Here is a 15,783-nt window from a genome sequence, read left to right as displayed (position 1 = left end):
TAATCCAAATCAGTGTTAGAGGTCTGATATATCTCCTGATAGTATCGCCGCTGGCCGTCGTATATTATTGTGTATCATTAGATGAGCCTTACTCTGGTAGATCCCATAGCAGGCCATTTACTGTCTACGAGCGTATAGGAGAACTACAAATAGGAGACAGCTGTGATGGAGTGGATAACCGTTAATGAGGCTTTGGTGCCAGGAAACCAGCGGTGAGTGAAACTGGTCTCATTGACACGAGCCTTGTCATTTGAGTGGTTAAAAAACTTGAGGAAATCTGAGGCTGTGCCGAAAACCGGTGCTGTGCGTAACTAATCAGAGCTGTGCATTAGTACTGTATGCTAGTGCTTTCTGTTGAGAGAGCCGGTGCCGTGCTAGAATCAATTAGCGCCGAATTCAAGACAGGTCTACACCACCTGTTCGGATCATAATGGGTAAGTGCTCTCCAAAGAGTGTGAATGAGTAAGAGATTGAGGATCAAAGTTGGGCATGTATCCAGTCCTGATTTCAGCGTATCATGAATCCCATAAGTGACCGTCTGTAAGTACCCCATCTACTCACTGAATCTGTATTACATATATCATACAATCTTTTGCATAACCACAGATGAATACTATTATACATATGCTTTGTTGAGCTGAGATGACATCTTCTCGAAAATCTACAACAACTCTTTCGTTCAAGGAATGATCATACATCGCTTCCGCGCACGTACTATATCTGGCCAAGTTGGCGGCAGAATAGGAGCCCCTTCAAGACCAATCCAGACAGTGGCGGTACCGATGTAAAACTGAGGAACTGTGGTATCAGCATAACATTTACCTACATTATATCGGTCGGGTTCACCCACGTGTCATGTAAATCTACTCTTCAACATCTCTATCCATGATTACAGGATAGTCATTTCGACGTACGCGGCCAAGTCCTCACATCATGTCAACCTCCTCTAATTGCTTAACAGCCGGGAAAGAAAATATACCCCTGTAAAGCCGATCAAGAATAACCCGTGGATGCCTTCTTCTGATTCCATCGGCGATGATGATGAGAATTAAAAGCATGATTGCAAAGCGTCCAGGCTCTTCGCTTGATACCAAAGACCGGCTTGGCAAGGTGCGGACAAAAAGAGAGAGAAAAGCCCGAAATCAGAGAGAACTCACCATGAGACGATGGGTGATCTTCATGATGGTAGGTAGTCGTCAATGCTGGACGATGGCCCTTTATATAACTTTCAAAGAGGCTATGAGGAAGAGATTTCTAGTCAGGTGGATAGAATCACAGCCGCGGAGTACAGCTAGGACTTCCTGTCTTGTGTAGTTCGCATCCGATATACGGTCCAGAAGGCTTGATAGGCATACGGTAAGCGAACGGTCGGTATATCAACCCGATTAATGGGCCACGGATTCCTTTATTTTCTTTTTCTCATGCATCTCAAGTGACACGTCGAACCCGGAACAATGTACTCTACAGTCAAAATGAACTAGCTCAGGTACGGGCCTTGCCTCCAGGCGGCCCACCGCTCCGCTGGCCTAGTTCCACCTTGCCTCGTGCCCAAAGCGCAGCCGGAAATGACATCAACAGAGTCGAGCGAGAGTCAACTTTGACGGTCAATTGTTGTAAGCCGCTCAAGCTCATCGATTCGTATACATACCATACCAAAAAAAAACTCGGGGTTTTTGACAACATGGCGGAGATACTTGCCTCCTCTCAATGGTATAGTTTGTTTCGTCTTTATTTAAGTCCTTCCATTCGAGAAAGGGGGTAACGCCCTAATTTTGCGTAGAAGTAGTACTCTGTGTGATAAATATGTTATTATAGAAGAGTCTTGATGCGTTTTCGCAATTTTCCACAACTTCTGTTCAGGTCGGATCTCTGTTATTAGCGGCTTCCTCTATGCCCATCCCAGGAAGCTACGTAGATCCTTACAGCACCTTAGACGCGTATCCACCAGGATAGGCCAGAATGCCCTCTTGCATTTCAAATCTAGCCTTTCAACATATGTCTGTCCTTTTGCAAAAGTACTAATGTACTTTGTTAAGCTAATGAGATAGGTAAAGTAGGGTGTGGTGGGGACGGGGTTATTGGGTGGCGTCGGCGCCAACGCCGTGCCCATCACCCGCAAGGCTGGCGGCTAGGAAAATTGTTGAGGAACCGTCACTATGGGAGACGCTACCCATGCTTGATGTATCCTGCTAGCCGTTGACTCAAGCTTGAGTAGCTGACTCGCTAGCTGTTGTAGCCGTGCCTGCAGAGAAAGCGTACATTTCAACAAAATCCAGAGTGTCAAATGCCAAAATCATATAAGGTCATAGGGTAATATGTGTCCGTATCACACCATTTATGTATTCAGATATCAGTACTATCATAAGGTAGAGAGATAGCAGATAGCAGATACCGTCCAGCGAGTCAGTCCGTCTACACTACTTACGTACAACTATCTCTGTGGCTGCTCCGGACTTATGCATGATAAAATGAACGAACAGCTGATCACCTGTGCAAGCTGCAGGAGGCTTTAATGAGGAAGCGAAGAGCGGGCCCTCATGCCAGATCATCAGAAAGGATCCTGTTGCACAATTATTGCAGAATCTCGAGCTGTTACTCTTCAGATTTGTAACCAGTGGCCAGTGGTATCCCGAGAAGAACAAATAGGAAAAGGAAATAATGAAAAGGGGTGGGTGTTTGCGGCCGGAATAGCGGAAGAAATAAGCAAAATAGGGAAAGAAAAAGCAAACAATTCGAGGAAAAAGTACCTGGTAAAGGACCAAAAGTACGTATCAATTGTTTGTTTTGGCCTCGTTCGAGAACCCAACAGAACCAGGGGGGCTCGATTGCGATTGGCCCAACGCATGCAATAGATTAAACTTTAATCTATTGCCTGACTGAAACTGCCCGGTGCTAAAGGGAGTAGTCCGTACGGAGTAGTTCCTGTCTATTGCGTACCTCACCTCACCTAGTCAAGTTGAGTCCTCACCTAAGTCTGTTCGGCTTCCCAATTCCTCCAAGGTCTCATTGATTCCGAATTTCCCCCGGGTCTCCTCGGCTCAATAGCCTTCCCAACTTTTCCCATCCTTCACATCCTTTCCCAAGATGAAGTTGGCAGGATCTGCCGAACAGCTATCCCTTCTATCGTGAGTCACATCTCCCCCCTCCCCAACACTGTAACACCGGCGTATAATAGTATTACCTATTCGGGTGTCCGATGTGTCGTGCATATGTTGTTCAAGTGATCAACAGAGGAAGGTTTACCCTAAGCTTTAGACTCCAATCACCTATGGGACTTTTAATGACCAGCAAGCGCCTAACCAGCCACCTGTTTGTTTGCTCTCATTCCTTTTTCCATTGTCTTCCCTGCACCTTTCCTGGGCTTCCACGAGTATCTTTCAGTATCTTTGCTCGGACCTCACTTTTGAAGTGGATCGTTTTCCTTTCTTTTTCCCCGATCAATTTCTTCCTCCATCCCTAGTGCAGAACAGTCTTGCGTGATGAGTTTCACAATGTCCACTCGCATGAAGTCTGCCTGATTTTGTCCCTTCGGAACCAGGCCCCTAGACGCGACACCCGCGTGATCTGGACCCCCCTCGGACTCGGCGTTAGGGCCGAGCGAGGGAGCGGAATCCTTGTATAGTGCACCTGGTAGCCTCAGATTTTTCACCGTAAACAACAATCCATGTTCTATTCTGCTCGGGTAAACTGTGACATACAACCGAATTCTATTCTACAATCTCCACCCCCTAGACAGTCCGTCCACGCACACCTCACCTCACCTCCCATACAACAAATCCCCCCGTTCCGCTATCGTCCTCTGGCACTTTGCCAAGATTGCAGCCTGACGGCTAACCTCCGCCAAACTGCCCACAACCTTCTGATTCCCATCTACGAACCCATACAGCGCATACGGGATGCCCACGTCCCGACAGAACTCCAGCACGAGCTTCTGCGTCCTCCGCAGATTATGTCTTGGTACCCGAGGGAACAGATGATGAATGGCCTGGAACTGCAACCCGCCATGGATGAAATCCAACCACTCGGGACAGTCGATGTCCATGGTTGTGCGGAGCATGCGCTGGGCGAAAGATTCACTGGGCCCGAGGTCCATCGTTGACATGGCAAAATGGGAGAGGGTGAATTGCACGTGCAGTGGCATGGTGACCATGTGGCTTATCATGACGAAGAGGAACCGGTCCCAGGCTGTCGGGATGGAGCGGTATACGAGGCCGTAGCCGAACCAGAGCCAGAAGAGAAGGTTGCCGACGATTTCGAAGTGGCGGTGCCACCAGGCTGGGCCTTTACGGGGACCTTGGCCCTGGATGAGGAAGATCCAGGATTGGACGTAGAGGTTGAAGCGGCCGAACATGAGGACGGGGTAGTAGAGGTAAGCTTGGTAGGGGACGAGACGGCTGGCTGCTCTTGTGTAGGGCATGAGGCGCTCGTGATAGCTGGAGAAGAGGTTTCCCAGGAAGCGGTGGTTGACGGCGAAGAAGGGGAGATGTTGGTTGTCTGGGTCGTGTTCGGGGGCGTTGGTTACGATGTGGTGGACGTTGTGGGTGCGTTTCCACCAGCCTAGGGAGAGGCCGCCGATGGGGGCGGCGATAATCATGCCAATTAGGCTGTCGATGGTGAAGTTGTGGGTGATGGCAATGTGAGCAGCGTCGTGGGCGGAGAAGACGAGTTGGGACCAGAAGAAGCCGAGGAAGATGGCGCTGGTGCAGTACCAGCCATAATGGAGGAAGAGGAGCATGGTGGTGAAGATTAGTGAGCAGCGTGCGAATTCTTTCGCGTAGGCCATGTAGTTGCAGTTGTAGAGGCCTTCGGCTTGAATCTGGTCATGGAGATGTTGGTACTTTTTGATGATGTCGCCTTGGGTCGCTTCGTCGAGGGATGGGTAGCGGGTTAGGGTGAGGCTGATTTCTTCCTTGGTCTGGCTGTCTAGGAAGGTCATTGCTTCTTTGGTGTTGAGCTCGGTCGCTGCTTGACGAATTGGACTGAGGCGGCCATCTCCATTGTCAGTTGGCTCACTTTGGTCCGTGGCAGAAGTAGTAGGAGCATTTTGCTTGGTGTCTGAAGGTGCCTTGTCGTCCAGATACGGTCTGAACTGTCCACCCTGGATGGGAGGCACAAAATTCCGCCATCGTCCCTCTACCCGGCCGATCTGGTACCGATCGGCCATCTTGATGGTCTCCTCTGAGTGGAATCTGCCCCACAAGTTAGTTTGAGCTACATCCCTACATCATTGATCGTGTGCATACACGGTGAATTCATCGGTGGCGTCCTTGCCGACCATGTGTTGGATGGTTTTGTGACCCCCGGGATGGTATGGGATCCATGAATCGACACGTAGCACTTTCTGATTGACAATGACAATGGATTGTCCGGCAGCAATCAAGCCCTCGATTTCTCGGGACGAGAGAACCTGGTCTTTCCGGGGCAGTGCCATTTTGCTGGGTTCTGCGTGGAATGAAGTCTGTGCCACTGGTAAGCAGGGGTAACCCTCCCAGCTGTAGGCAGAAACCTCCCAACGGTAGGCAGCAACTCTGGCGATTGGGGGCAATAAGTAAACGGGTGGGTTTATGGGACAGTGCGGCTCGGGATTCGGGAGGCAGAAGACGCGTGGTGGAGTAGGATCCCGCAAGTGTCAGATTTTAGTCCCAGGGGGTCAGACGATTTCCGCCTCTTCTTAAGATGTTACTCGCTTCTGATCTCTGATTTTAGGAGCTTTTCAGATCCTTCGTGGGCTACTCTGTATTAAGTGGGATAAGATGGTTTAGCTTACCTGTAAATTTGCTGAACTTTATAATCAGTCAGGTACTTAGGGCCAATTCGCTATATCCGTTATGCCGAGTTCCCTTGCGCTATGACTGACTTTTACGCTGCAAGACATTATACAGGAGTCCATTACAAGATCTGATTGACACTTTGATGATTGAATACCATTATTATACGATCTATACTAGTCTTCATGAGATTTATCTATTAGGCTACTACAAGACCTTGTTCCGCGTGTCGGATAAAACTTGTCTACTTTGATACTATGCTGAAGGCTGCCCTTGATTGAAAAAAAACGTATTTGTGACAGCCGATAACTCTGAGCCCCTAGTCACTGGATGGTATTTAGACCGACAGGTTGGCCACTAAATTGCCCAAACAGCTCCATATGTGAGAGTAAGTGATGAAAAAGGCCCGTCGTTCAAAGCAGGTTATATACAGAGTACTAGAGTTCCTTCAAGCAGCCCACAGATCTACTGATCTCAGCGACATACCCACTGATCCTGACAAGATCGCTCGATTATGATCTTGGTAAGGATCGGCATTGACTATACTAATCTTTCCAACAATGGCCGACTACAGCTGCTCACGATGTCATCATTCCCTTATCCCTTACTAACATGGACCGCCTTGCTTCGGATGATCCTCAAGATAACTTCTTTGCCTACCTCAAAACCCATAATCTTGTCGAAGTTGATAGCTAGAGAATTGATTAGGCTTGTGATAATATCACCACAAACACACAGCAAGGCCCGATGAAACAGTGCGATGAGACCACCAACAAACTAATAAAATGAACGAAGATTTTCTAAAGTCTGTCTCTGACAGTCTCACTCGCCGAAGAAGCCACCACTTCACACTCAATCAAACTCTCCGACCACCAATCAACAGTCCATACATTAACAACGCGGAAACCCGCCTCGGTCAACAACTGCCGCCACTGTGATTCAGTCCGCTCTAAGCTCCCCAAGATCGACATCATGTTGATGTCCTGCGATGTTGCCTGCCAGTGCGCACCCTGTTCAGGCATAACATAATCATTGATGAGGAGCCGACTGACCCGTGGGATCATGGCGGCTCTGAGGGGTTCGAGGATTTGATGGCAGTCTTTGTCCGGCCAATCGTGGAGGATGGAGTGGAGGAAGTAGGCGCGAGCTCCTGGATATCCGCAGTCAGCCCCAGTCAGCCCCAGTCAGCTTCGGTCAGCCATACGAGATGGCAGAACAGGGAAAGAGGGAAATAAGAGAAATAAAGATAAAGAGGTCGATAAGATACAATAAGCGAATGAAACAAGGTGAGACATACCCTTGATTGGCTGCTCGGTGAAAAAATCATGGCTCATGGGTTCGATAGACGGATGTAGATTGGTAGCCTCAGCCAGGACTGCAGGCTGATCCTGAAGAATCAACTTCCCGGGAAGGTTCGGCCACTTGGCGCGCAACTCGCTGATGTCGTGGCCTCTTCCACCGCCAACGTCGACCAGAAGCACGTCATGCTCACCTATCGGGGATGGAGACATGAGTTGATCGACCGGGTAGAAGCCTGGGTCCATCCAGCTGGCACGACCCTGATGGTAGACTTCCATGAGAGTGTTGAATTGCGCGCCAATGACTGGGTTATGAGCTAGATACTCAAAAAGCGAGTCGGTCGTGCGATAGACCATTTGAAGGGGACAGTGACGGCCGTCGGAGGGATTTTGGTATCCAGTTTGGCGAAGAAACTCAGGTATACCATTGATCGAAGGGTACATGGAGCCCGCGCTATTTATATTAGTATGCAATAGTACAGTATCATGAAATCGAAGAGGACCAACGCTGCGAGGATAGAGTCAGAATATTTCCTGTGGGCGAGTGTGAAGGAAAACCCATTAGTAGTATATTTGCCGCGTTTTGTTTCAACGACGGCGTGGATAGCCCCCAGATGCCTCATAATACGCCCTGTAGGGGAGTCACTTTTAATTAAAAAAGAAGCTAGAAGCTAAGTCCACTCACCCAGCAGGACAGGGTCCGCTCCGGTAGCACTGGCCAGTTCTGGGATCGACTTGGGCCGCTTGGTCTCAGCTAGCAGGCGAAATATGCCCAGGTCCATGGCAATATTAATGGCAGCCCATCCACTGGGCTACTAAGATAGTGAATAATTGTTTCTCTCCCCTCTAAACTTCACGGATAGTACCTAGAAGAACTTACGTTCCGAAAGCACTGCCGGTGGATCGTTTCTCGTGGAGTTTCGAGTGCGGCCAACAGCGACTCCGCAGCGTCTGCCAATTGAGCTCGCACGCTAGACTGCCCCAACATAAAGGCCTGACCATGTGTGTTGATCTTTGAGATCAGACGTGATACCAGGTCGGGGGCATTTGGGGCAATGGCGATGCGGTCGACCTCGTCACTGTCAATCACATGGTCGTTCTGGTGCACGCTCATGGTTTTTAGCTGTCGAGAGGGTGTAAGAACGTAGAATATAAGGGAGAATACGGAGCTTCAAGAAGGAGGTGGGTTGATTGGTATAGGTGTCTCAAACGAACTGTAGCCGTCAATATCTCATGACAAGGTTATGGACCCCCTCTTATAGGGTTAGATGGCACGCTAGAAAGTGGAGAGCACACGACATGATGCACAGGTCAACAAAATCGTCACGAAGGTTGATCAGTGCAATGAATAGGATTCAAGAAGTGGCGGGGAGTACAGATGTGTACCAACGGAATCTACATGTGCATATGTGTAACACTGTCCGAGTGTCTGATTTATCACTTTTCCAATAATCATGAGAGATCCGCGAACTATGCATACTAGAGGGGTCTACGGGCAGGCGGAAAACACCACCCGAACAGGACATCCGAAACACGCGCGCGATCCTAACCACAATATTCCAATAATTGATATTATTTCAATAGTGTTATTTGTTGGGACAGATATCTCTCTGTCGCCTGGCTGACTAGTGCGATATATCATTTTTGGTCTAGCGGTTAGTGCCTCGACATCATTCTATATATGAATTTATATAATACATTAATGATTGCTTTATTTGTCAATGAATTATGAGTATTACATGCAAATCAGTGGCAGGAGCATGGTGGTCAGGCGCGCGTTTCGAGTGTTCCGTTCAGGCGGTGTTTTCCTCCTGCCCGTAGACCCCTCTAAACACCAAATTTTCGGAGTCCATCGTTTCCTTTAAGATACTCCGGCATAACCGAAAAGTCAAATCCCTAATATCTCAGATCTACTAACCCCTTGCTTTATTGATTCTATGACTGTCTCCTGTTCGGCCGACGATGAACATAAAAGCCATGTACAACTGCGCACACATAGTTAGAACATTCACTTCAGGGTTGTATTATCTGAAACTTCTTTGGCCTGATAGCTGTATATATTAAATAACTGCAGGGAACTCCCAGTAGTGCTGCTACGAAGATTCCACTTAGCAGGCAATGCATCCCAACTAACGCGTCCTACCATGTTCAGCCGACAACGATCCCTTTGCAGAGCTGTGTACCACCCTCAACAACAACCAGAAATTCTGCTAAACAAAATACTATCTCTTGTGTATTGCATTGGAATGCCATGTACCAGATCGTGACTGATGTAACTGAAGATACTTTGTCCTGTGTGACTGTATCTTAGTAGCGCTGGCGGTACTTTACATTGATATCAACCAGCGAGCAAAGGTTTACATTCAGAGATATTCACATGCTGTGGATGTGCTGATGATAAAAGTAGTATATATCTTGTTACGTTTGTATGAACAAGAGCTGACATAACTATCACATCCACCATGACAACTACATACCCCCTTTATCTTCCTCGACTATCTGATAGGAGATACTTAATCTCCAAGAGCTGAGTGAGCACTTTGCTTAAACTTAATCGGGCCTATCTACTCCTGAGCCAACCCCGTAATTCTCGCTTTGATGAACAAATTCCCCTTCTCAGGATACGGCGCCCCAAAGTCTCGGGCGAATTCAATGGTCTCCTTGGGAGTGTCGACAAGCTCCATATCAAAATGGCGCATAAGAGAAGCGATAACAATGAAAAGCTCGGCAATAGCGAGTCTATATATTGAATTAGTAACCATTTGATCCGCTCATCTGTAGGCATGTTAACTTACTGCATGCCAAGGCAAATCCGAGCACCCTTGGAAAAGTTCACCAGGTACCGGTCTAATCGCTCCCCCTTTTCGGCAGCTCGAATCCAGCGTTCCGGATCGAAGTCGTGGGGATTGGGGAAGATGTTGGGGTTCATGAGGATGAAGACGTTGGATGAGCTAAATAGACTCTGTTGGCGTGGAGGTATTAGTAGACTGACGTCAACAGTATTGGGAAAGACGATGCGTACACCAGGGGGAATGACATGTTCCTTATAAACCAGTGCCTCTGTGGGAGCTATTCTGGTCATCCTGGACGATACACCTGTTGCAAGACGCATGGATTCGTTGATGACACCAGACTACATGTCGCAAAGCTTAGTATCTAGTGTTGATAATGGAACTCGAAAATGAATATGTTACTCACCAGATAAGGCAACTTCTCCAGCTCCGTGCGACTAACCCGCATATCAGGTGTAGGCATAACGGTCTTCAGTTCCTCTTTCAACTTGAGCCGGACATGCTCTTTTGTAAGCAAGTGATAGGTCCCGACAGAGAGCGCCCGCGCTGTGGTTTCTGTTCCCGCAATAGCCAGAGAAAGCCCCTCCTCCATGAGTCTTTTAGGCGTCCGCATATGTTCAGGCATACGAGGCGCAGCAATAGCATCCAGGATTGCACCTTTGCTATTACTGACCTTTTCATCTTCCTTCACGGGGGTCTGGTTCCTCTCTAGCGCTGCCGCGCTTCGCGCATACAAATCCTCTTTCTCTTTTGCCAATTTCACTGCTGGCTCATTGATCAGGCGCAGCAACCCGTGCGGCAGCAGGCCAAAGACCACTTTGATGAAAGGGAAGAAATTGAGTAAGTGCATCCCCTGCAAGACCGCGTTGGCGGCATCTCGTACGCTTTCGTTGAATCCTTCCGCGTCTAGGTTGCCCGGGTTGAACCCAAAGGCATACTGGTGGATGATGTCCGCAGTCAAGCCTGCAAACCCGGCGTCCAAGCTCACTACACTTTTACTCTGGTATGCCTCCTTGTAGGCTTTGATGACCTTGTCTAGGCTGTCGTAGATGAAGTACTCGATGTTGGAGATGGCTTGTTTCGAGAAGAATTTATCGAGAGGGGCGCGTCGTTGACGATGTATCTCAGGTGTGATGCTCGAGAAGGCTGCGCCGTCGACATCGAACTGGGCTACTTGGAAAGGGTCTTTCTCTCGCCGGCGAGCACGGGAAGTATAGATTTCCTCGTAGTAATCCGGGTCGTTGATGTGGACTTCATCGGGGTTGATGCGAATGATCGGGCCTGATTGAAGAGATGGTCATGAGGGAAAGATGTGGAGTAGCTGGAACAAAGTAGTAAAACATACCATATATCTTATGCATGCGTTCAATTTCCCACACGAACTTGCCGCCCTTGATAACATTGTAGTAGAATTCGTAACCGTAGGTGATAGCTGCTAGCTTCGGGCCCGGAATTGTGCGAAGTGGATGGAAACTCAGCCTATATATGCTGCGAAAAGCATGGTAAGTGAGGAGAGCTATGCCTAGCCATGCGTATACAAACATGGTGGTGGCGGGGGGTAGGGTTAGTGGTGGTTTGGGTCGATTTCAAGGTCAGAGTTGCACCCAGGACACAGAATTGAGAGCAGAATCGAGCAGGGCTATAAATGATGGGCACCCCCGGAGACTCCGTCGACTGGTTGAATCAGTCTGCCGTGCCAGAGGGGTACAACCTGAGTCGCTAATGCAGAGCATCTGCAACTCGTAGATAGCGTACGAACGATCTGTGGCGCCGTTGCGGGTCCAACTTCTCTTCCCCGCCCGTCTGACGGAGGAAAAACGCTCGGACAGCCAGCCACGATTAGAAGTGTTCTTGTTAATTGGCGCATCTGGAAGATTGTCCCGTCGCCTGTCCACTTCCCATCTTCTTTAGGCAGTGAGCTACAAGAGGACCATTCAGGACCGGGCCGCCAGACCTAACCCGTCCCGGGAAAGACTGACATATCCTCCGATTCCAATGAACAGTTGGCAATTTCGAGAATATATTGCAAGATAACAAGCCCTGAAACTGGTCTTTTGTGGGCCGTGCGCCCCAAGGTCGGTTGTCCGCTTGTTCTCTTCACCCACGGCTCGTCCCTATCCAGCTTCTGGCCACCCAACGTTGCTTCTGTGAGCTGATTTGAGCGCGCAGTGTCGTTGAAACGCATTTAATTAACTCCAAAGGCAGTAGTATACCTTTTAGGATATAATCAGCTGTCAAGGGCATGGCACCGGTCGGCACCTTCTAGGTCAGCACACTACCGTCCGCCAGTGAATCCCAGCTGAAGCGGCCTAACCACCGAGGATGAAGCCAGCTGATACTACTACCATAATGGGACCCATTGGACACTAAACTGCATGGGATAAAGTAACTGGTTATTTAACCAGGGAAAAGAGGAGGCAATCAAAAAGGCGAGCCATATGGCCCAGGTCTGAGCACGTTTAAAATGTTCGTCAGCGTGCGTCCTAAGATGCCGTTACGATGATCTTATAGCTGCTCAATGCGGACATTCTGCATTTTTTATGAGATATACTCTGTGACTGCACTAAGCTAACTGAAGCTACCCGGAAAACAGGATCAATTTTAGATACACTTCCTACTTGGTCAGTCCATCGGATAACGCTAGGCTTTTTATAAGGTTGCGTTAACAGCCACTCTTCGACGGATTCTAGTAGTAGAAGTTCCCGTCAGGGGTAATACAGTGAAAGTCCATTGACTGCAGCCGACCCTGCGCGGTCTCATTGAGTACAGCAACATTAGAATGAGCTTCATAATCTAGAAGCCTTTGCACGGTAAACACGAGATTCGGATCATTATCAGTATGGAAAGGGGAAGCATAAGTTTCACAGATTCTTGTACCCAGCATCAATGATTTCCGATAAGAGTCTGGGTGTCCCAATGTTTCCTATCCCTCTAATTCTTTCATCCAGTTCATGAAGGTAGCCCCAGCAGATGTGCAGAATTTTCACTCTGACAAGGCTGCCGGTATGCGTATTTGCTCAAGATCGTTTGTGATGTCACATATCTAGCTCTCATAGATCACTGTATTCCATAGAAGCTTTTCTTTCTTCTCGCCAAAACCCCGAATTTCAGTATTAACGCCTGTGCAATCTGTATCTGCTGGTTCCGGAAAGTGTCCATAGCCAATCTCAGGGGCTTCGTAGACAATATCTCCACTACTCTTCACCCAAGTGATCGCTTTTGCTCCAGCATGCTTGGATCTAACGAATATTAACCTGTTTGGCCCTTCCACGTAGCCATGAAAAGCAACATGAGTTTCTTTAGTCAGTTGATTTTCGTCCTTGTAGCAAAGCGTCACATGTGGTCTGAGGGGGTGTTCGGTCTGGGTGTTAATGGGCTGGCAATGAGCCTGTGCTCCCAAACAAACTCAGTAAATGATGACAACACATGTAGCTTCAGCACTGTGTGTTTCACTGAGATACTTCACTACATTTCTGCTGCTTTCAAATGCCACATCACAAACGGAGCCATAGCGTTGACTATCTCCATGACTCCTCCTAAGCCAGCTCTAAATCCCTAGGCCTTTTGATCTGTTGCGGGATCTGCCGTAAGATATACCACAAGGCTATAGATCAAAGTCAAGCCGCAAGCTCCAGTTCTAACACATATATACGGTACATGCTCATAGATCTGATAGGAAATACCCTTCATACACACATGACCCTTGACAGTGACAGCATTGTGCTTCATCTCGGACGTCATCACGAACGAAGTTCTGAACTTCACGAACAACCGGGCTCGACAACATCTACATCCGGCTTATTCATTATGAGAAGGCCTGGTCACTTAATGAGTGGCTTGTATTATTCTTGCTGTGAAGCTACTTTTTCCTCCAGTCGCTCTGTTTTCCGTGGGTATCTATAGTCGCCTCGACGCCTGAATGTGACCATCCGAACCGCCATGACTTCTACGACCAATGACACCCACGCCTTTCAGTATCAACTTATTGAGGAAGTGGAAATGATAGAGAGGTACAGAATAGGGGGGTATCATCCAATATGCGTGGGAGATGTGCTGAAGAGCCGGTACCGATTCACAAACTGGGCCATGGGCCCTTTTCTACAATTTGGCTGTCACGAGACGAGCAAAAGGCAGCCTACGTGGCGGTCAAAGTAAGCACTGGAGATTCCTCCGCTCATGAAGCAAAGATATTGCGTATGCTCATGAACCGCTGGCCGGCACATACAAACGAGCGTCCCTTGATTCCCGTCATCCTGGACGAGTTCGAAATTGAGGGCCCGAATAGGCATCATCAATGCATTGTCACAGCACCCGCTCAGAGCAGTGTATGTGGGGCATCATTCTGTTGCTACTTTCAAATAGAAACGGCTCGTGTTTTAGCTGCCGAACTTGCTCTTGCTGTTGCATTTGTTCATGCTCAAGACTATGTTTATGGAGGTAAGTGAGGAGATACTCACCCTGAATGCTTTCGTGTATATGAGAGAAGGGCAATGCCATAAAAGTACCGCTAAATCGACTACAGATATTCATCCTGGAAACATCCTGATACACCTACCTACTAGCCTTGACAAGCTCTCAGTCCAGGAATTCTATGAGCGGTTCGGTGAGCCATATTCGGAACCAGTTGTGCGACTGGACGGACAGCCTCTCCCTCCTGGCGTCCCTACGTGTGTAACAATGCCGGTCTGGTTAGGAAAACGAGCCATTCGAAATTCCGCCGGATGAGGCCCAGCTCCTTCTTAGTGACTTTGGCGAGAGCTTCTCCCCTTCCGACCCAGAGCAGCGGCGACGTGGGCAGGACTGTCCCTCGCCGCTTCCAGTCATACCGCCTGAAGCCTACTTTGAACCGGACAAGCCTCTTTCATTTCCCTCGGATATCTGGAGTCTTGCATGTGCTATGTATTCCATATTTGGCCTGCGGTGGCTGCTTGATGCAACACTCGCCACTCGACATAACATAGCCTCTCAACAAGTAGATATCATTGGAGATATTCCGCTTGAATGGTGGAATACATGGGGGAAGCGTCATGAGTATTTTGAAGAGATCGGAAGGCCTAAGAAAGATCGGTTTGTCTACCCATCTCTTGAGCAAAATTTCGAGAAGTACATACAGGCCGCACGACAGAGGGACAATATGTCTTCTTTCAATAAAGAGGAGCAGGTGGCCATTCTAAGCATGCTTCGCTCAATGCTGGCAATGAAACCTGAGAAGCGAGCAACAGCAACGGATGTACTGAGCTCAGACTAGATGCTGAACTGGGGTTTGCCAGCTGTGATGAGGGCCCGTGATAAACAGCAAACAGGAGGTGTATCGCATTGCAAAAAGGCTGATGCAAAGTCCTCTCAAATTGAACTGGCTAGCTCGGTAGCTCTTGAGCGCACCTCTTTCTAACCTTGAACAACCAGAAGGAATGGTGTAACACTCCACGCAAGAGGCGTTGGCCTTCATATACTCGATGTTTCTTTATAATGTCTAATATGGTCTAGCTTGAAAATCACAAATTCATGGTCTGCGAAACCTCTGAGTCGTGAACAGCCAAGAAAGGCATCCTTTCTTTATTTTCATCTCCCTTGAGTATAATATGAAGATCGCGAACTCTGTCATTAGTCGAATGATGGTTCACTTCCATTTGAATATGTGATGAAAGATGTCTATAGAATACTATGGTGCTATACCCATCGGAGAAGTACCACTAGAGGTGGGTATCTGTACTCAGATTTCATATATTCCGAAGTGCATGATGTTCATCCAAGATTCCTTAAAATGCCATTATAAGTACCTTCAATTTCATTCAAATATCAGTTATTCTGAGCCCATGTAGCAAGATTATTCTTTTCTCTCTATTTTCCTTCGCCCAGGGGTTTGAAGTTATCCTGTGGTGGCAGTGGAAGCATGCAAAAAGTTAAACTCTCAAAAAAAGTTCA

The 15,783-nt window shown here is 48.2% G+C and overlaps 5 protein-coding genes across 5 annotated transcripts; 2 read left to right on the top strand and 3 right to left on the bottom strand.

Moving 5' to 3' along the window:
- Nucleotides 1–978: 978 nt before the first annotated feature.
- Nucleotides 979–1,348, top strand: BO85DRAFT_49054 (uncharacterized protein). Its single transcript, XM_025663665.1, has one exon. The coding sequence runs from the start codon at nt 1,036–1,038 to the stop codon at nt 1,312–1,314; it is 279 nt and encodes a 92-aa protein (XP_025514319.1). The 5' UTR covers nt 979–1,035; the 3' UTR covers nt 1,315–1,348.
- Nucleotides 1,349–3,649: 2,301 nt separating this feature from the next.
- On the bottom strand, nt 3,650–5,431 carry BO85DRAFT_423225 (fatty acid desaturase; the record flags this gene model as incomplete). Its single annotated transcript, XM_025658005.1, has 2 exons — nt 3,650–5,189; nt 5,244–5,431. 2 exons carry the CDS (start codon nt 5,429–5,431, stop codon nt 3,758–3,760), a joined length of 1,620 nt encoding a protein of 539 aa, XP_025514318.1. The 3' UTR covers nt 3,650–3,757.
- A 782-nt stretch (nt 5,432–6,213) lies between these two features.
- On the bottom strand, nt 6,214–8,277 carry BO85DRAFT_399591 (o-methyltransferase). Its single transcript, XM_025657105.1, has 5 exons — nt 7,947–8,277; nt 7,752–7,878; nt 7,574–7,697; nt 7,066–7,520; nt 6,214–6,918 (listed from the first exon to the last, which is right to left on the bottom strand). Exons 1-5 carry the CDS (start codon nt 8,178–8,180, stop codon nt 6,569–6,571), a joined length of 1,290 nt encoding a protein of 429 aa, XP_025514317.1. The 5' UTR covers nt 8,181–8,277; the 3' UTR covers nt 6,214–6,568.
- Nucleotides 8,278–9,459: 1,182 nt separating this feature from the next.
- Nucleotides 9,460–11,456, bottom strand: BO85DRAFT_478766 (cytochrome P450). Its single transcript, XM_025662911.1, has 5 exons — nt 11,204–11,456; nt 10,265–11,139; nt 10,089–10,199; nt 9,862–10,028; nt 9,460–9,805 (listed from the first exon to the last, which is right to left on the bottom strand). The coding sequence occupies exons 1-5, from the start codon at nt 11,400–11,402 to the stop codon at nt 9,631–9,633; spliced, it is 1,527 nt and encodes a 508-aa protein (XP_025514316.1). The 5' UTR covers nt 11,403–11,456; the 3' UTR covers nt 9,460–9,630.
- A 2,341-nt stretch (nt 11,457–13,797) lies between these two features.
- BO85DRAFT_469638 (kinase-like protein) lies at nt 13,798–15,293 on the top strand (the record flags this gene model as incomplete). The annotated part of the gene is made up of 4 exons (XM_025662342.1): nt 13,798–13,868; nt 13,907–14,295; nt 14,381–14,517; nt 14,552–15,293. 4 exons carry the CDS (start codon nt 13,798–13,800, stop codon nt 15,104–15,106), a joined length of 1,152 nt encoding a protein of 383 aa, XP_025514315.1. The 3' UTR covers nt 15,107–15,293.
- Nucleotides 15,294–15,783: the final 490 nt, after the last annotated feature.

The sequence above is a fragment of the Aspergillus piperis genome (assembly GCF_003184755.1).
Source record: "Aspergillus piperis CBS 112811 unplaced genomic scaffold BO85scaffold_12, whole genome shotgun sequence".
NCBI classification, from domain to species: Eukaryota; Fungi; Ascomycota; class Eurotiomycetes; order Eurotiales; family Aspergillaceae; genus Aspergillus; species Aspergillus piperis.
The sequence above is the reverse complement of the archived record's forward strand: the minus strand, read 5'-3'. Positions and strand labels throughout refer to the sequence as shown.